This window comes from Eleutherodactylus coqui, chromosome 9 (assembly GCF_035609145.1).
Source record: "Eleutherodactylus coqui strain aEleCoq1 chromosome 9, aEleCoq1.hap1, whole genome shotgun sequence".
NCBI classification, from domain to species: domain Eukaryota; kingdom Metazoa; phylum Chordata; class Amphibia; order Anura; family Eleutherodactylidae; genus Eleutherodactylus; species Eleutherodactylus coqui.
In genome coordinates, this window is record NC_089845.1 from 99,032,827 (window position 1) to 99,053,504 (window position 20,678).

At 43.3% G+C, this 20,678-nt stretch overlaps 1 protein-coding gene across 4 annotated transcripts in view; it reads left to right on the plus strand.

Moving 5' to 3' along the window:
• DPYS (dihydropyrimidinase) overlaps positions 1-20,678 on the plus strand; it is an 86,087-nt gene that overhangs the window by 43,486 nt on the left and 21,923 nt on the right. For 3 of the 4 annotated variants that reach the window (XM_066578094.1, XM_066578093.1, XM_066578092.1), the window contains exons 2-5: positions 5,609-5,767; positions 8,202-8,381; positions 11,145-11,334; positions 16,757-16,913. In XM_066578094.1, the coding sequence (XP_066434191.1) occupies positions 5,633-5,767; positions 8,202-8,381; positions 11,145-11,334; positions 16,757-16,913 (662 nt within the window). In that variant the 5' untranslated portion in view covers positions 5,609-5,632. Of the gene's footprint in view, positions 1-2,230; positions 2,560-5,608; positions 5,768-8,201; positions 8,382-11,144; positions 11,335-16,756; positions 16,914-20,678 lie in introns of those variants that run through there. The other variant, XM_066578091.1, reaches the window with a different exon arrangement.

Genomic DNA, 20,678 nt, shown 5'->3' on the forward strand with positions numbered 1-20,678 from the left:
CTAATAGAAGATCCTGAAACCCTGGCGTGCGCTGACTAATGTAGAGATGTCAGAAAGTCTGGGTGCACACCAGTCATAATACGAGAGACTTGGGTACAACATGCATCGGACAGCGAACACTTGTCCATGTACTGTTCGATAAGCACAGACTCTGCACGCTGACATGTATTTGCCCAAGTACCATCGGTCATTGTGTAAAAACATATCTAAGTCTATAGCTTCATGACTAGAGATGAGCGAGTATACTCGCTAAGGCACTACTCGCTCGAGTAATGTGCCTTAGCCGAGTATCTCTCCGCTCGTCCCTAAAGATTCGGGGGCCGACAGGGGGTGGGGAGTGGCGGGGGAGAGCGGGGAGATCTCTCTCTCCCTCTCCCCCCCCCCCCCCCCCCCGCTCTCTGTCGCAACTCACCTGTCAGCAGCGGCGGCCCCCGAATCTTTAGGGGCGAGCGGGGAGATACTCGGCTAAGGCACATTACTCGAGCGAGTAGTGCCTTAGCGAGTATACTTGCTCATCTCTATTCATGACCTATAATGGAGCCGTGTGTTGTCTGTGGATTAACACGGACAGCACATGGCCCCAAATACATTAGCGTGCTGGAGGCCATATAGTAAGTATGCCTTTATTTCAATGCAGCCAACCACAGACAACACATTTCATGCCTGGATGGGGCACTTTCTCAGGTCACTAAATTATTAAAGGGATTGTCCTGCTGTAGACTATTGATAGCCTTTCTTCAAGTTAGGTCATCAATTGTAGATCGTCTGGGGTTCATCACCTGGGACCCTTGCAGATCAGCTATTCGCTGGGCTAGTGTGCTTGTGCACTGAGTTGATTTCTGCAGGACGCAGACAGCTCAGTTCTCACTGCAGTGGCACCACTTGCTAATGCATGCAAAATTCCCATTAATTTCAATGGAAACTTTGTCTGTAATACGAAGTGGGAATGGAGCCATAGGCTTCATGCAGAAATTAGTTCAATGCACAAGCGCATCAACACAGCAAACAGCTGATCAGCGAGGGTTCTGGGCAATGGACCACCACAGATCTACCATTGATGACCTATCCTGAAGAAAGCCTTTCAATAGTTAACAGAAGGGAAAACAGAGTCATGGAAAGGATGTGGGAGGAAAAACAAACACCAACACTTCTGCTCTAGGTGGCAAACCCTGGCATCATTATGGTGGGGTGCATTTTGACCTTTAGTATGAACTCCCTTTTCTATTGCTTGGGTCTGTGATTCCATTTACAGTCACCTAAATAAAATATCTAATTTTTTATGACATTTTAACTAAAAAAGTAACACAGGAACATTGAGGGACATTTTGCTCCCTCTGATTAGAATCCTACTATTTGATGCTATTGTGTCAATGATCAGCTGTGGCTCTTACAACGGACCTCCAAATGCAATGTCACCCAGTGTAATAGCAGCGGAGACACTTATCTAGAGGAATCTGTAAAAGTTTAGCTGGGCAGGGAGTGGCTATCAAGTTTTTTGGCACAACTATGGCTACAAAAGTACTGCTAGAGTACTTTAGGATGATTAACAGCTCTCCCATTGACTATCATATGCCTGTACTTTCACACTGGAACGATATTCATTCAGTGAATGGAGCATGTTGGAGATCTTTCAGCTGCCCACCTCCATTCACAGTGAACACGCAGTTCATAGATGAATGACTGCCTGTTTACACGAAGCGAGAAGTTGCTCATTAGTCGCTTTGTTTGAATGAGCTAAAAGAAAGTGACTAGCGACTATCAGCGCTTCCTCGCTCAGTACCCTGTAGGGTCCCTCTTTTACATGGAACGACAATTGGTCAAAATCACTTGTCTGAGCGATTTTTCGGCTGATACTTGGCCCGTGTAAAAGTACCATAAAGGAATGCTCCAACTTTTTAGGAAATCTAATAGTTGCATGAACTGCAAATACACATGCTGGGAGGATTCTCCTGTAAATCTTCTGCATGCTTCACATTTCTGACCTGATTTGACGTCTCTCAGTGGAAGCAAATATTTTCTATATCTTCCCCAAAATCCACCAAGTCTGTTAGTAAAGGATAAAAGCAGTTTATGTAACTGAACAAGTCTCCACTAGTTTTGATAAAGGTCTGCTTGTTGGCCTCGTCATACTCTTCCCTCTAGCAGTACTTTTGTACCCATAGTTGTGCCAAAAAACTTGATAGCCACTCCCTGCCCAGCTAAACTTTTACAGATTCCTCCAGATAAATCTCCGCTGCTATTACACTGGGTGACATTGCATTGGCAGGTCCGTTGTAAGAGCCGCAGCTGATCATTGACACAATGGCATCAAATAGTAGGATCCTAATCCGAGGGGGCAAAATAGTGAATGATGATGTCTCATTTGTCGGGGATGTCCACATTGAAGATGGGCTGATAAAGGACGTTGGAACAAATCTACACATTGCAAGATCTGAAGGGTTAAAAGTTATAGATGCCAGAGGCAAACTAGTACTTCCTGGGGGCATTGATACACACACACACTTGCAGTTTCCATTCATGGGATCTCAGTCTATTGATGACTTCTACAAAGGAACCCGGGTAAGAGCTCCGAGAAGTGTTCTGCGTCGGCTACATTTATTGCTGGATTATCTGGTGCAATTTACGTTGATGGTGTTTGTTGGAGAGTGATGATTGGGTGAAAGGATAGTGAACTGCAAACGTTGTGGTGCTTGTGTTACAGAGCCGTTGTATCGCATGTCATTGTGTTGCTGGGATCTATAGATAACAGGAACATATCCATTTTCTCCATTGGCTATTATCAGTAGATCTCAGGGCTCTATCTTCATTTATTTAATCAGTAGAGTAGTCACAGGGTGAATAAAATGGGAATGCTGTGTGGAGTAGAAGGGCATAGGCACATAGGAAATTACTTCACCAGCGGGACCAAGCAATCCAAAGGTCGCCTCATTCCAGGTGAGGTCCCCCTGGTGAAGTAAGTTTCTATGTGCCTATGCCATTCTACTCCACGCAGCATTTAGTAGCGCTGGAGTTTTTTTTTCTCACCTTGTGAATTTCATTCCCACTTTATTCACCCTGTGACTACTCTACTGCTCAAGACCGAAGCTATCCACCCCGGGTGTCTCCACTGACGCTATCCCTGCCACTGCTTTGGATGGGATTATATGTCTGTGCTGGCTCTGTGACTGTGCAGCATCCCGTAGGGTGACTCTGGACACAGGGCATACGTTGAGGAGCTGGGAGGGTAGAGTGGCCATTGTCACGGTGGCACTTACCAGGCTCCCTCCCGGAAGGACACACGTAGCCTCGGCCAGAGCAGTGCTGGGCTTCTTCCGGACACCGCTATGTGAGGGATGGCCAATAAACATAGGAACAGGAGATAACGTTGTCACTGGTGACACCACCGTTCCTTCACCCACCGGAATGACCCTCAGAGGTAAATAAATAAAGGAGCTGCAGACAGTATTAAAGTACCTCAGGTCACTGGGAACGGTCAGGGCCTGGCAAACCTTTACTTGTAGAAAACTTGGTACAAGGCACAAATTGCAAAAGACATCCGTGCAGGCAAAACAGCAGATTTTAACATGCAAACATTAACCTCTCACTTGCTGTAGCTGTGCAATACACATAACAAAATGACTAGACAAGTTTGCACAGCGCATCTACAAAAGACATGACATGTATGACATTCATGGAGGGGCCAGGAATATACATTCTGGGCCACTACTACTGCATACCTGGACCATAGGTGTAGTGTCCTGTCTCCTGACAGGCCCCACCCCAGGTGAGTCCATTTCTAGATATTTTCTATATATTTTGCATATTAAGCCCCTTTCCTCCTTGGAATGCAAATACAATTCTAATATACTTTCATTTACTTCAGTGTATGTGTGGTGACCTCATGAACTTGTGATTTTACTTGGCAGCAAAAATTGTGAGCAAGCAGAGCTGACGTCTAAAGCACGAGAGAGAAGCGGAGCAGTAGTTTGAGTATGTGATGAGACAGGATTTGAGACTACCCCAGACTTACCGGTAGGAGTTGTACCAGGATCACAAATTATCCTCTATGCACAGGATAGGGGATAACTTGCTGATCAATGGAGGTCTTACTACTAAGTTCCCCATTGATTTCAAAGATGGGCTCCCATGTCCCCTTATGCCTGTCACTGTGGTTTGCTTCTCCCCCCACAGTGATATCAGAATGAATGGAGCACTGGCTGAGCTTGCTCCGTCAGCGCTCCATTCATTTCAACAGGGCTGATGGAAACAGCCGAGCGAATGCTGCTCGGGTTTCTCCACAGTTCCATTGAAAGTAAATAGTGCTTTAGTGCGCTTGCATGACCAGTGCTCCATTTAGCCTCCTCGCTGCAGTGCGGGCAGTAAGCCCGCAGCGAGGAAGCCAGGGGACATGGGACCTCCATTCTCAGGGTCGGTAGGAGATGCGGTGGTGAGACCGCCACTGATGAGTAAGTTATCCCCTGCCCTGTACATAGGGAATAATTTGTATTTCTGGTACATTTATATCTGTAAGATATAACTAAACGTTTTAAAAGCTTCTGAGATCTCCTAGTAACATTTCAGTAATTTTGTGTACTGAGACCCCCACAATTGCCAAATTCAGTGGGCAGAAGTGCCCATCTAATTGCTGTTCACCTGTTTCCATCACAACTTGGAGCTGTGTATGGGCTCTATAGAACATCTATGGAGTCTGAACACCGCTTGCAATGACAGTCTAATGGGAACAGTGCTCAGATAAGCAAATTTGCCAACTGTGCCATGGTAGATGGGTGGTCTGTTTGGCTGCTGACTGTTAAAATCCTCTGCAATGAATTAGGTACTGCAGTCCCCGGAGATCGTTACAATCTCTCTCCTCGCTGCTTGTCTTAATCACTCAGCCATATCTGTGTTTACAACCAAGAGAAAACTGTTACTAACTTTGGCAGGAGTAAAACATACATCACATTTAAGCACAGATTTGGATTCCTCATCAAGTTCTCTATCAGATACATATGTTGCATGCACCCCTTCCCATTTGAAAATATCAATTTGGTTCCAAGATGGCAGCTTTCAAAATGACTACTGTGTTGGACACGGCCCCTTGCAGATTTGCCCCCTTCCCCTTAGTAACATGCCACACACAGAATTGTGGTCCCAACCACCGTTTTTGATTTATTTAGGTATCTCCATAGCTTTGGAGCACCTTGTAGATACTGCAGACTGAGTCTCAGTAGGAGATCCGTCAGTGTGCTGGACTGATGGGTTATTGTTTTTGCCCTTATCTCTCATGTTGTGCACTTTTTGTCTGCTAATTTATAACCACAAGAATACATTTGACCAAGTGACAAATAAAATGGAAATATTGTGGTACAATGAGACAAATTCACCAAGCTGACACATTTGTGACCCCTCCGGAATGATCTGGCTGTCTGCATTAATTAGTAAATAAATGTCATCTGATTGCGATCCAAGTCATAATGATCGAAAACACAAAGTAACTAATAGCACACAGACAGTTGTGCCCTTTATGTCGGTTATATATCACATTGAGTAATCATCCACATTGGTAAAAAAGTAAGTGAACCCACAAATATTCCTCATTCCCTTGTTAACCATCTCCTCGTTGTTTCAGGCTGCGGTGGCTGGAGGTACAACCATGATCATTGACTTTGCCATTCCACAGAAAGGTTGCTCACTGATAGAAGCGTATGACACATGGCGGAACTGGGCCGACCCTAAAGTGTGCTGCGATTACGCTCTTCATGTGGCTGTGACTTGGTGGAGCGAAAAGGTAATTAGTAAATCAGTGGATCTTGTATAATATAACCAGATTGTTCATTCTAAATATATTAGAAGTTCATGTCTGCCGTGGCCTGTGATCACTATGAGAAGCAATAATACATTGCAACACAGAAGTACTGCAATGTATTATCAGTGTGATCATAGTATCGCAGGTTTAAGACCCCTCCAGAGGTCTAAAAAATTAAAATACAAAAAACAACTAAAAAATTGTTTTTAAAAAACCCTTTGTGTACTTTCCTATCATTGTTTATTTTTTTATTTCAAAAACCTACCGTGAAAACGGCGTCCGATATACGCTCGTGTGGATAAGTCCTAAGGATGACCCATCGTAAATGTACAGCAGGCAGTCACAGGTGGTGCAGGCAACAGGTGCTGAACATACTCCATACCCATAAGTATTGGTTGTTTCTGAGACTAGTTTGCAATGGTCGCAATCCAAGCTAACTCGGATCACAGCTGTTAACTGTTTAGATGCTGCTGTCAAAATCGATAGCACGTCCAAGCAGAAACGCTGGAGGGAGGCCCCTCTGATGCCCAATCACCTCTCCACCCTTCCCAAATACAATTGTGAGCTGCCTATCAGTTCTCATGGCAGCCTAGAGCCTAGTGAGGGCTTCCAGGCTGCTATGCATTGCAGCCTATTAACGCGTGCCGTTGGCAGGGCTTAAAAGAATCTCATTGAAATGCACAATATACTGCTATATTAAAGTTAATGTTGTACAAACGATCAAGTGATCACAAGTTCAAGTCCCCTATGAGGACTAAATAAAGACATTAAAATAAGATTGTTAAAAAAAACTTGATAAATCCGTCCTTTTATTGTGGTAAATCAACCGCAAACCTAACACAATCTTCACACTGTTGTTCATTCATCACAGTGTACAGGAATACATACAGGTCGCCGGCCGTCTGACCGCTAAATAACAGACTTTACCCCATCTAGCCTACAGGCCCAGTACATTAAGGCTGGATTCACACGAACGTATATTGGCTCAGTTTTCACGCCGAGCCGATATACGTCGTCTCTCTCTGCAGGGGGGGAGCCTGGAAGAGCCAGGAGCAGTGCTCTGAGCTCCCGCCCCCTTTATGCCTCCTCTCCGCCCCTCTGCACTATTTGCAATAGAGAGAGGCGAGACGGGGGCAGGGCTAATTCGCGGAACTTAGCCCCGTCCCTGTCCCGCCTCCTTTCATTGCAAGAAGTGCAGAGGGGCGGAGAGGAGGCAGAGAGGGGGCGGGAGCTCAGAGCACTGCTCCTGGCTCTTCCATCCTCCCCCCCCCCCTGCAGATGAGGACACCGTATATCGGCTCGGCGTGAAAACCGAGCCGATATATGGTCATCTAAATCCACCCTAACATATAGTGTGAGAGTCCATAACATCATACCTATCCAGAGTGCTCATTTTGTCTCCCAAAGGTGCAATAAAAGTTATCAAAAAGGCCGTATGTACCTCAAAATAGTATCAATAATAGCTACAGCTCATCACACAAAAGCAAAGGAAAATAAAAAAAAGTTCTGGGAATTTGAATGCAGCGATGTAAAAATTTTTTTTCCAAAAAAGCATTTTTATTGCACAAAAGTGGAAAAACCTAAAAAAAAAGTTATAATTTTGGTATAGTCATAATCGTACCATCCCGCATGTCATTTATGCTGCATGATGAACTCTGTAAAAAAAAGACAATGGCAGAATTGATATGTTTTCTCTCCCTGCTCTCCAAGAAAATGCATAAGGCCACGCTCACACACAATGCTTTTTACAGCGTTTACCATGGTGATTGAAACGCTGTAAACCGCCTCCATTAAATTCAATGACACTTCGCAAACTAGCGTTCAAACGCTGTCTGCTCTATTGTAGTGCGCTTTAGCACTTTTTAACGCATCTCATTACCCACTGTAATGATGGGGTGCATTAGGAAATGCTTTTGGAAAATGCAGCTTTTAACAGATACTCGTGTGAGAGCAGCCTAAAAGTTATACGTTATATTTACCCGAAAATGGTACCAATAAATACTACAGGTTGACACACAAAAAACAAGCCCTCATACAGCCATGTGGACGGAAAAATAAAAAGGTTATGGCTTTTGAACAATAGAGATAAAAATCCCCCCAAAATTGTTGCGTCCTTATGGCCAACACAGGCCATATCTTTAATAGGTTAAATTAAAGAATACGATTTGTCCCACAAAAAACAAGCCCCCATACGACCATAGCTATAGAAAAATAAAAAAAACGTTCAGCTCTTGAAAAGCGGAGATGAAAAACCGAAAAGGAAAGTTTGACAGATTGATGGTCTAAAGGGTTAAGTCAGGATGGGACATAGTTTTGTCACTTTGTAGGCGGCGTGTCATGTGGAGGAGTTATATATTTATAGTTTTTACATAAATCCCGAAAATTGCACATCATTAACTGAAATACCTGTCCACAGGTAAAAGAGGAGATGGCCGTCCTTGTGAGAGACAAAGGAGTCAATTCCTTCAAGCTGTTTATGGCCTACAAGGGCCTCTACATGGTGAATGACATGGAGATGTACCAGGCCTGTAGCGCCTGTAAGGAGTTTGGCGCGATCGCTCAGGTACATGCAGAGAATGGAGATCTGATTGCAGAGGTGAGTGTCAGATCTCCTGGATAACGGTGACATCTAGTGGCAATTTTGTAATATTGCAGATCTGTTTGTAAATACAAAAAAAAAGCAACATTCTTTTAATCTGTGTTTATAGCGGCAACATATTTCACAACACTGTAAGCAAATTGTAGTCTTCCATGTTTGCTCCCGTCAATACTGGGGTTCACAATCACAGGCCCTATCCTAGGCATACACACATATGGCTGTACTATGCACATATCAGCAGGAGCTCCAGTGTTTGTATTTGTTTTGATGCTCCATATTACTGGCTCTGGTGTCTATTTAGACCATCTTAGTATATTTTAAGGGACTTTTTATCTGATAACATTTATTAACAATATGACCCGCATGTGCAATGATGGTAGTGAGGGTTAAAGCCTATAAACATCTTAGGGAAGGAGCGGGGGGGGGGGGGGGGGCACATTTTTGTCACTGACATGCTTATATTTTGCGCTGACAATCAGTTTTTCAATAGGGTTTCATCAAAAATTGAAACCTTTTTACTGACCCCCACATCTAAAAAAATCATTGTTAGTCCAAATCAATTTAATTGAAAAAAAAGGGCCATCCCCCCTTCCCTTAAGATGTTAATAGGCATTTAAATTAATTGAGAAGTGAACATGTACTAATCCTGTGTAGCTACAGAATAGTCCCCTGAATAATTTCCTCTGGTTATGCCAAGTCCAAGTCAGATAAAAGTTAAATTGCTTATTTAATAAAAGTTGCAGGAGGGTGTTCACAAACTATGCAAATTCTTTCCATATTTCGTATTGTGTTGCCTCAATGCACAACGCTACCAGAAATTATTTAATGCAGCATAATTAAATACTTATGCTGTATTAAATAAGTTGTTGTGGCACTTTATATTAAGGGCTTCATATAGGCTGGCAAAGTGCAGCAACTTGATGTGGTATTGATTCTCTAAGTGAACGGAAGACATCTGGAGGGATGTGGAGCCATGCTGTCTAGATAGCCACCCACAGTCCCGTTGTATTTGTAGGTGTAGGATCTCAGGTATGAATGGACCTCTCCACCACATCCCACAAATGCTCAATTGGGCTCATGTCAGGCTATTTCTAGGAACTCTCTAGAGTGCTCACTGAACCAATTCTGGAAAGATTTGGCCCAATAGCACTGTGCATTATCCTACTAGAATATCCAATCACTGTGGTGGTGCATGAAGTACTGTAATTTGTCATCGAACAGTGAAACATTGCGGGCATTGGTCAATGTTGTGTTTAGGCGAACCAGTGGACCCAACCTATGCCATGAGAACACACCACATACCAATATTGTAACACCACCAGCCTGCACAGTGCCTTGTTGACAACTAGGGTCCATGGCTTCATGGGATCTGTGGTATGAACCCTACCATCAGCCCAAAACAATTACTGTGACTCATCGGACTACGTCACATGCTGCCCGTCCTCTAGGGTCCACTTAAGAGCCCAGGTTAGGTGATGTTTCTGGTGTAGTGGTAACTTCTGCTCCCATATCCCATGGAAGCTAAGGAATGCTGCACTGACTTGCGGGATGTGTGTGTGAGGTCTACTGCACTAAATGAGGGTGTGATTTCTGCCGGAGTCGCTTGTGATGTTTGTATGGGCAATTCTGGTCAAATGCCTCCAGTCATGATCACTAAGCACCCATTGACGTCCACTGTGTGTGTGTGTGTGTGGGGGGGGGGGTAATGCCTTCTATGATGTATTTTCGGTACGCACGTGACACTGTGGATTGAGGAATGTTAAATACGCACAGCTTCAGAAATGGAATGTTCCATCCGTCTGGTCCCTACTATTAGATCTTCTTCACACTCCGATAATTCATGTCACCTTAAGCCACTTTCATATGGGTGACAAAATTTTGCGATTTTCTCGCAATGGGACAGTGCTGTAAGTCGCATGTATGTGAAGCCCAATGCGGGGGCTGTGATTGGCTGAGTGGAGTTTGAAGAACCAATCACATTGTGGAGGTGGGCTTTATAAATTGGCCAATCAATGCCATGGCTCAGGCAATTCATAAATCCCACCCCCATAATGTTATTGGTTCTTCAAACTCTGCTCAGCCAATCAATGCAGAGCTGGACGAACTAATCACATCTCTTGCATTGGTTCATCAAGTACTGCATTGAATGGCTGAGTAGCGCCAGATGAACCAATCAGAGCCATTACTTTCTGGAGATGGGATTTATGAATCCCACAACCAGGAAGTGATATTCTGTGAGCGAGTGAGGACTGCAGGACACACAGTGGAGCTCCGTAGAGCAGCGGGAGGACATGGACCGTTCCTTTTAGATAAGTTTCCCTTTTTTTTTCAGGAAATTCATCTAGGGCTTATTGTAGGGGTAGTGCTTAACCTCTTTATGATAAACTTGCACAATCTTATTACTGGCAGCAGCAAAGTGATTTGCGATTTTTCACAAAATCGCTGAACCACAGCTGCGATATCACCCCGATTTTGTAGCGTCGATAACACTGCCGCCCATGTGCCTGAGTCAGAGCAGCAAGATAAGGGTAGCTGCTTCTGCGGTGGACCTGACCATTATGTAATACCACATTTTCCCTGTAGCTTTCTTCTTGTTATTTTTTATGTTGTTATTGTTGTTTTGGTATTATTAAGTTACAATAAGTTGTCGCCTCTCTGATTGCAACGGGCAGCCCCTTTTATATGTGCTACTTTTATGCAATGTGTCTGTCCGGTGACATGGACTGCAGATCTATTGCCTATTTTATTGGTATTTTGAAGGGTGCTAAGAAAATGCTGTCCCTGGGAATCACAGGACCGGAAGGACATGAGTTGTGTCGACCGGAGGAAGTAGAGGCAGAAGCCACACAGAGGGCCATTACTATCGCCAACTCTGTCAACTGCCCTCTATTTGTGGTTCATGTGATGAGCAAGTCTGCAGCCAAAGTCGTTGCCAACGCACGGAGAGAAGGTAATGTCTAAGCGATTACAATGCTCGTAATGTAATATCACTCGTTGTACAGTCCAGTCCTTGCAAACCATAGAGGCAAACTATGCTGCGGCGATTGGGCCATTGGAGAGATTATGGTTAGTCTCATGCTTTGTGCTTTTAGCTGGGGCAACCTATTATGTAGTACTCCACTTTCCAAGCGGCTGTATTATTAGCTAATGAGGAGCAGGGAATTGTCCTAATGGTCATAGAAAGTACGTGGAAGTCCTTGTGTCCTGGGTGGCAAAACTTGGTACCATAATGAGAGGTAGACTGGAAGGGACATATTTTGTTCCTTCTGTATGGTACTCACTGGTCCAGCCTGCCAATAAGGAAACTACTCTTCATCAACAGATTAATTTGAAAAGCCTTTAAACTACCTAGAGGATTTCTCAGAAGACTTTGCATCTAACTGGAACACATACTGAACAAGCTGATATACCCGGCTTCTCCCGAGTTAATTTGGAAAATTTTATGAAAGTCGTGGTTACTTCAGAGGAACTGAGGAATAAAATATGTATACACATAAAGGAGTGTTAGATTCTCCTCAGACTGCATGTACCGATGTCCCTCTGCAGAATGTTCCCTCTCACTCTCCTCACTTTTTACCCTTCAAGGTAATGCGCCCTTTTATTCAAATTTACCCCCCAAACTGGAGTTTAAAAAGCGATATTTTTTCTTGTGATGCGAGAGCAATGATTATGAAACCAATGATTTTCAATGGTTTCATACTCATTTACTTTTTCTCGCAGCGCAGAGAAAAAAATCTGTGATATTGCTCAGTGTTTTCAGTGCCAGCCCCATTGACAACATAGGGAGTGCATCGCGGACTTCTGCCACAGCTGCCACAACTGTCACAGCTGTGGCGGAAATCCGTGATGCTATCCTATGTCTTTCTATGGGGCCGGCACTGCTGCACAACGCTGATTTTTCAGGAAAGGGCTTGAAATGTAAGCCCTTCCCTTAAAATCATGGCTAGCTGTAAAAAAAAAAGGAAAAAAAAATTATGCTCACCTAGAAGAGCCATCCGGCACTGCTCTCCTGCCCCGGTAGTTGTCTTCTGTGTTTTGGAGACCAGGGGTTGAAAAATCATCGCCTCCAGAAAGCACTGGTTCCATTGAATGACCGCTAAGCGCTGCCTGTGATTGGTCACAGCGCTCAGCCAATCACAGGCAGTCCTCAGCCGTTCATCAATGAATGGCTCAGCGCTGCCCTTGATTGGCTTAGCACTCAGCTAATGACACCAGTGCTTTCTTGCGGCCGGGATTTTTCCAGAACACAGAAGAAAACTGCCAGAGATGGAGAGCAGAGACAAACGGCTCTTCTAGGTGCATATGTATGTATATATATATATATATATATATATATAACTTTTTTTTTACAGCTAGCCATGATTTTTAGGGAAGGGCTTATATTTCAAGCACTCCCTGGAAATCATCGCTGCAGGGGTTGCCTGCAACCCATTGCTTTCAATGGGGCGCAGCAGTGCCAGTGCCATTGAAAGAAATGGGACAGCATCACGGACTTGTGCCACAGCCGTGCCAGCTGTGGCAGAGGGTTCCTTAATCCCCAGTCCCCGCAGGGATGAAGGAATCCTCTGCCCTAGCTGCCACAGCTGTGGCAGAAGTCCGCAATGTATTCCCTATGTTTTCAATGGGGCTGGCGCTGCTGCCGCCGACCCCATTGAATACAATGAGCGATATTGCAGCATTTTCACTGAATCTCGCATCGCTAGAAAACAAAAACGCTAGTGGGTAGGCACCCTTAAAGGCATGCTCCATCCCTGCAGTCCATGACCGCCTCCTTATATAATTTACAGCCTTTCAGTATATGCACACAGAGGTCAGTTAGATTGTTCTCAGCGTATACACATAGAGGTGAGGTAGATTCTCCTCAGTATATACACAGAGGTCAGTTATATTCTCCTCAGTATATATGCATAGAGGTGAGGTAGATTCTCCTCAGTATATACACATAGAGTTGAGGTAGATTTTTCTTAGTATATACACATAGAGGTGATGTAGATTCTCCTCAGTATATACACACAGAGGTCAGTTATAGTGTCCTCAGTATATACACATAGAGGTGAGGTAGATTCTTCTTAGTATATACACAGAGGTCAGTCAAATTCTCCTCAGTATATACACATAGAGGTGAGATGGATTCTCCTGAGTATATTCACATAGAGGTGAGGTAGATTCTGCTCAGTATATACACATGGAAGTGAGCTAGATTCCTCTTAGTATATACACATAGAGGTCGGTTAAATTTTCCTCAGTATATACACAGAGGTGAGATAGATTCTCCTCAGTATATACTCATAGGGGTGAGGCAGATTCTCCTCAGTATATACGCATAGAGGTGAGGTAGATTCTCCTTAGTATATACACATAGAGGTGAGGTAGATTCTCTTCAGCTTATACGCATAGAGGTGAGGTAGATTCTCTTCAGCTTATACGCATAGAGGTCACTTATAGTCTCCTCAATATATACACATAGAGGTCAGTTAGATTGTTCTCAGTATATACACAGAGGTGAGGTAGATTCTCCTCAGTTTATACACATAGAGGTGAGGTAGATTCTCCTCAGTATATACACAGAGAGGTGAGGTAGATTCTGCTCAGTATATACACACAGAGGTCACTTATAGTCTCCTCGGTATATACACATAGAGGTGAGGTAGATTCTCCTCAGCTTATACACATAGAGGTGAGGTAGATTCTCCTCAGTATATACACACACAGAGGTGAGATAGATTCTCCTCAGTATATACACACATAGAGGTGAGATAGATTCTCTTGAGTATATTCACATAGAGGTGAGGTAGATTCTCCTCAGTATATACACAGAGGTGAGGTAGATTTTTCTTAGTATATACACATAGAGGTCAGTTAAATTCTCCTCAGTATATAGACACAGAGATCAGTTAGATTCTCTCCAGTATATACACAGAGGTGAGATAGATTCTCCTCAGTATATGCACATAGAGGTGAGGTAGATTCTTCTTGGTATATACACATCGAAGTCAGTTAAATTCTCTTCAGTATATACACATAGAGGTGAGGTAGATTCTCCTCAGTATATACACATGGAGGTGAGGTAGATTCTCCTCAGTATATACACATAGAGGTGAGGTAGATTCTCCTCAGTATATACACATGGAGGTGAGGTAGATTCTCCTCAGTATATACATATGGAGGTGAGGTAGATTCTCCTCAGTATATACACATAGAGGTGAGGTAGATTCTCCTCAGTATATACACATAGAGGTGAGGTAGATTCTCCTCAGTATATACACATAGAGGTGAGGTAGATTCTCCTCAGTATATACACATAGAGGTGAGGTAGATTCTCCTCAGTATACAAATAATTTTCCTAGACTTTATGGTATCTGTGAAAAGAAGTGTCTCATTTATTGTGGATTTTCACAGTTTTTCAAGCTTACAATTGAATATTGAAGTTGTGACCCCTTTACTTTTCCTATTTATGACCTAAAGAATAGTAAGTCAGTGAGTGAGTCAGTCAGATGCTTCTTGCAGTGCATTGGACCTCCTTTGGCCTTCAGAACTGCAGCAATTTATAGTGTTATCCATCCACAAATATCAGAGGACACAGGGTACCTAGAAAACATCCCTTGCACCATTACTCTTCCTCCACCTTTCATAATTATGCGTTTTCGCCCGCATCGCAAGAAAACCTATTGCTAGTGGAGAGGGTTACAGTGTGGCCCAAAAATGTTCTTGAGCTTTTACATTTCCTGCAGTTTCATTTTCCTGTCATTCATAATTTCTGTTCTGCGAACTGATAAAATGTGGGAGGTTTGAACAGAACACCCTGTATAATGGGAAAAATCTAGGTGGCAACCCTTGTGGGACTGCAATGTCTGCTATACTGTCACCCAACTCTTCAGAAACCGCTAAAGAGGATACGGCTAGAAGAGGTCGTCCCAAGGACATCTATATTCCTGGTGATCTCTCAGACAAGCAGTGTCATAACAAAATTGTGATGCCTAAGGTTGGCTTCACACAGGTGAGATTCTCATATTGCAAGATGCACAAATCTCAAATGAATGTGAACCCTATTCTTTTGAATGGGGTTGAACACATGAGTGATTTTTTTTTTTTTTCCCCTGCATCACACCGTGATGCGATGCAGGAAAATAATCACAGCATGTCCTATCTTTGGGTGTGCCCTCACATCGCCAATTGTTGTCAATGGGGATGGCGGCAGCATCACACCGCGTGCTAGGTGCTCACGAGTGCAATGCGAGGTTTCCCATGGAAAACAATAGGAAACACTCCGCGACCCTCCACTGTGGCTGACAGCTGTGGCAGAGGATCGCTGCTTCCCGAAGTGATGCAAGGCGGTTTTGATACAAAAACACCCCGCATCTGCGGGACAAATCGGGTATTGGGCAGCCTGATATTGCACTCGGTCGTGTGAAGCTAGCCTAAGGCAGGGCTCACATGACCGTATCGTAATATATGGCATAAAAACGCAGCATTTTACTGGTGTATGAAACTGTATATCCCTGTTATATTTTTGCTCGCATACGCTCGCTGTCTGGGACCGGGTTCCTGGTGTTTTGTTTTTTTTAACCTTTCTTCTTGTGTCTCCTGGCAGCATGCGTGAATAACGGCGCACATATGCAATGTAATTTGTGCGTTTCAGACGCACCCGTTGTGAACAATAGGGCTCTTCCGCACTTAATACTTGCTAAAATAGATCATGCTTCGTCCTTTTTTATGCACGTAATATACATAATACATATGCGCAAGCGAGAGTGGAGCAATGAAAATCAATGTACTTTCATTGACGCCATTTACTGCGTACATTGGGTGTGTAATACGCAGGGCAGATACTCTTGTATGAGCCTGAACTGAACCTGAGATGTTGTTATTAATGACTTCCATTATTAACACCGTTTTCTTATAACGTTTGTGTGAATTTGGCACAATGTTGTCAAATATTACTGCAAGTCAACAGTGGGGGGCGGAGGGCACCATCTTTAAAAGGCGATGACTGTGTATAAACTGCATTCCTATTATTGCTCAGTAATCATCTTTTTATTGAGATGCGCTCTGTGTTCGAGACGCTCGTACTTTCCATATTTTATGCAGCCTCATGGCCTCGCTCTCTCGTGTTTCGAGAGCCTTTATTAACTGTAGGAGCCTCACTCTATGGGGAAACATGTCAGATGAAGATTTATAGTCTGCTGGTAACAAAGCTGCATTTTCAGCATTAAGGAGTCGGCATTATTAGGGTTTTTTCTACTTTTGTCACCAGGGAAGTTGCTGCTGACATTTCTTTTCAAATGTAATTTTTTATATTAGAAAAGGTGAGGAGAGACGCTGACCAATCCTGGATCTGTCGTTCCTTAACTGTTTTCTTTGATTTCCTGCAGGTAAAGTGGTATTTGGGGAACCCATAGCTGCTGGCCTTGCCATTGATGGCACTAATTATTGGCACAAGGATTGGAGTCATGCTGCTGCCCATGTGATGGGACCCCCACTTCGCCCTGATCCAAGCACTCCACAATATCTAATGCATTTGCTTGCAAAGTAAGTACACTTCTAGCACTGGTAGAGTACAGCATTTTCTAATGATCGTTAATATCATCAGCTAGACCACTGTTTCCAAAATTTTGCAGTCTTGGGGATCCCGTGGGAAAAATAATTTACTTTGAGGAACCCCTAGTAAACAAATTTTAACAAAATGCAAAAAACAGCTAAAAAACCCTGTCTACCATACTATAATTGCATCCAGAACTTCCCCATCCCTCCTCATTACAATATAGTCACATCCAGAACTTACACCATCCCTTTCCACCACAATATAATCACAGCCAGAGTTCCACAATCCCTCCCACCCACAATATAACCACATTCAGAGCTTTACCATCCCTCCCCACTACAATATAGTTACATGCAGAACCACACTACCCTCTGCACCACAATATAATCACATCCAGATCTTCATCATCCCTCCCCACTACAATATAGTCACATCCAGACCTTCACCATCCCTCCCCACTAAAATAGTCACATCCAGAACTTCACCATCCCTCCCACCGACAATATAATCACATCCAGACCTTCACCTTCCCTCCCCACTACAATATAGTCACATCCAGAGCTTCACCATCCCTCATCATTACAATATAGTCACATCCAGAGCTTCACCATCCCTCCATACTACAATATGGTCACATCCAGAACTACACCATCCCTCTCCACCACAATATTATCATATTACAAATACAGAATACAATTTAAACTCATTACCCTCATCCACAAAATGCTCCACAGCACCTCTCCGCCTTACGTTGGTTCCCTCATCTCAATTCACCAAACAGCCCGTGCCCTCCACTCTGCTAACAAATTCAGATTACGTGCCCCTTTAATTCGAACCTCTCATTCCCGCCTCTAAGACTTCTCCAGAGCAGCACCAGCCCTCTGGAATGCGCTACCGAAAAATATCCGGGCAATCACTGACACACTAAACTTCGGGCGTGCTCTAAAAACGCACCTCTTCAGGGAGACATACTATATCCCCTAAACCAAACCCGATGATACTTCCAAAAATGACAAAATGCTGCTTATGTGTGAAGATTGGCTGTTATTACTTTAGTGTCGATACATCGGAGTTGTGTTAAAACGACGCGTTTCTGTCCGTTCTGGACCTTGATCACCTAAACCTTGCTGACCAAGGTACAGCACAGACCGGAACGCGTCTTTTTAACACAACTCCGATGTATCGACACTAAAGTAATAACAGCCAATCTTCAGACAGAAGCGGCATTTTGTCATTTTTGGAAGTATCTCATATGGATTACCGTCAAGGACTGTGCGGTGAAGCTGTCTCTGGACAAGTAAACTTGGCTTGAGCTGAAGCGGGTGTAGTACGGAGCGTGGTGGGGAGTATATTTTTCTTTTTTCCTTTTCACCTAAACCAAACCCCTCTGTACTCCGCCTGATAACATGCTCCCTGTCCTACCGAATGCAGTTTCTGCTAGCCGCAATCAACCGGCAGCTGCAGTCATACTGATTCCGCCACTATATGGCTTGACCATTGTCTGTGCATATAGCATCCCCCACACTCCACCTCGCCGTACCGTGCACATCTCCAGCCACTTTACCTTCTGTATGACCCCACTATCTGTAGTATGTAAGTTTGTTGGAGCAGGACCCTCACCCCTACTGTTTCCATCAATTGATTACTACATGTAACTGTGGTCTTGTTTTATTTCCCCTGTCTTGTAAGCGCTGCAGAATATGTTTGTGCTATATAAATAAAGATGATTATTATCTAGAGCTTCACCATCCCACTCCACACTTGATGAAGGTTCTTATTGAATGACAACAAGCAATATCTTGCAAACATGAGTAAATGAAGCAAAATATATTATCCAACTACACACCTTTTATTATTCAAAGAAATAACCTTTATTGGCTGGAACCGTAATGCCTCTTAAAGTGTAGTCCTGTTCACACAATGGAACTTGCTGTGAATTTGTAGTGGGATCAGCTCTGATTCTGTGTGGATTTCACATTAAATTCGCTTGCTTTAAGTGCCCTAGTCCCTTGAATGGGAATCCGTTGTAGTCTATATAAAATCCATGTAAGACACAAAAAAGAAGTGGCATGTTTTTTTCTTGGTGTCAGGCTATTTGCGCACAGATTAGCCCCAATCAATAGGGTTATTCTGTGTGCAGATTCGTGGCATCTTCAGATGCATATTGGGGTAGAAAATTCAAGGATTTCTGCTGTAGATTTTGATGTAAATTCACATTGGATTTTTCCGACATTTAGTGGCCATCACTTTTAAAGAGCATTGAGAACCCCAGTAATAAAGGGTTTGCTTGAAATTAATGAGATTATTAGAAAGTTTGATATAGCAAATACTTAGTTAATGATCCTGCTGGTGCCATCTCTCATAACCCACCAGTAAAGGGGAAGTACGATTGAGGAAAAACCTCCTGCATAGTCTTAAAGTCTATGTACACTTTTGCACTCTTTATTTTCTTTCTTTTAATCAATGTTTTTGGAAATGAAAACTTTTTGAAATTGTTTTTCATTAAAACATCAGATTTTTTAAAAATTCTATGATCCTCTGTCGTGAACATGCATTCACTGCCTTACTAATGAGCTATTGTAGAGGGCTGTATGAAAGTGCAAAGAGATGATAGAGGAGATCAGGAGCAGATAACGCTATTATTACAGAGGGCTGTAATTCACTCCAGGTGAATTTTCTGCTGTTTTCAGTAGCGAGAGGGAACAGGACCAGCAGTCAGGGCTCTTGCACACTTGTGTTTTTCTTGGGCATTTTTTTCACGCGAATGTCAATGGAACTTTCTAATGTTAAAAATGCATCGCAAGTTTGTGCTTTACGATTTTTGTGCAATGTGTTTTTAACATTAGAAAGTCCTATTGACATCGGCGGTAAAAAAAATGTAGAGATATCACATGAAAAAAACTAGCAAGAAAAATGCAAGTGTGCAAGAGCCCTGACAGAGAGAACATGAGAGATACCTGTGTAGTACTGAGTGGGTGGGGTTATGCTACACAGCTCCTGAAAGAGGAGAAGGAGCTGGGCTTGTGGACCTTCATGAGAGAACAGCTGATCAGTGCTGGAAACCTCCTAGCACTGTAGGAGAGCCTGTAGTACAAAGCTGTCTAAATGCATGAGAAGGAAAACAAACAGATTAGTGCATCAGTATGCATGCTAGTCAAGAACAGGCATGTGCCTGGCGCTTTTCTGCAAAATCGGACTCTCTTCAGCTCCTTGTAAAACAGTGTAGAAAAACTTTAAAAGCAAATTGTAAAGGTACGGTGGCGTGAATTACAAAATTAAATAGCCATAAGGAGATTTCATTAGCAGCGCTGTTAAAGGTTTATCACAGATTGGATTGTAAAAACTTGACAGGTTCCCTTTATTGCCAGAAGCTTCTGGATGGTGGAGGCCCTAGATATTTTATCCTTTTGTTTCTATTCACCACTAGCAAACAGAGAAATTGAATATGGTGGAAACACAAAGCATAGTAGAAAGTTCCAAAACTTTTTGACTAATTATTAAGGTTTAGGTAAAGCAAACCAGCATGAAAAATGGAAAGTTATCATGCAATGGAAAGTGTAATGTTATAATGTAGATATTGGAAGAGTACAGAACAGTGAAGAGCTACTCTCTCCTCCCTGAGAACCCTAACAAGGACATACAAAGCTCCTGTGAAGGTACAGAGGCCACATTCCAGGTTGTAGATGACTGGTGCTGGTTGGGGCATAGCTAGGAAGGCTGGCACTGGCAAGCCATGTTTCCTAGTGCTGGTG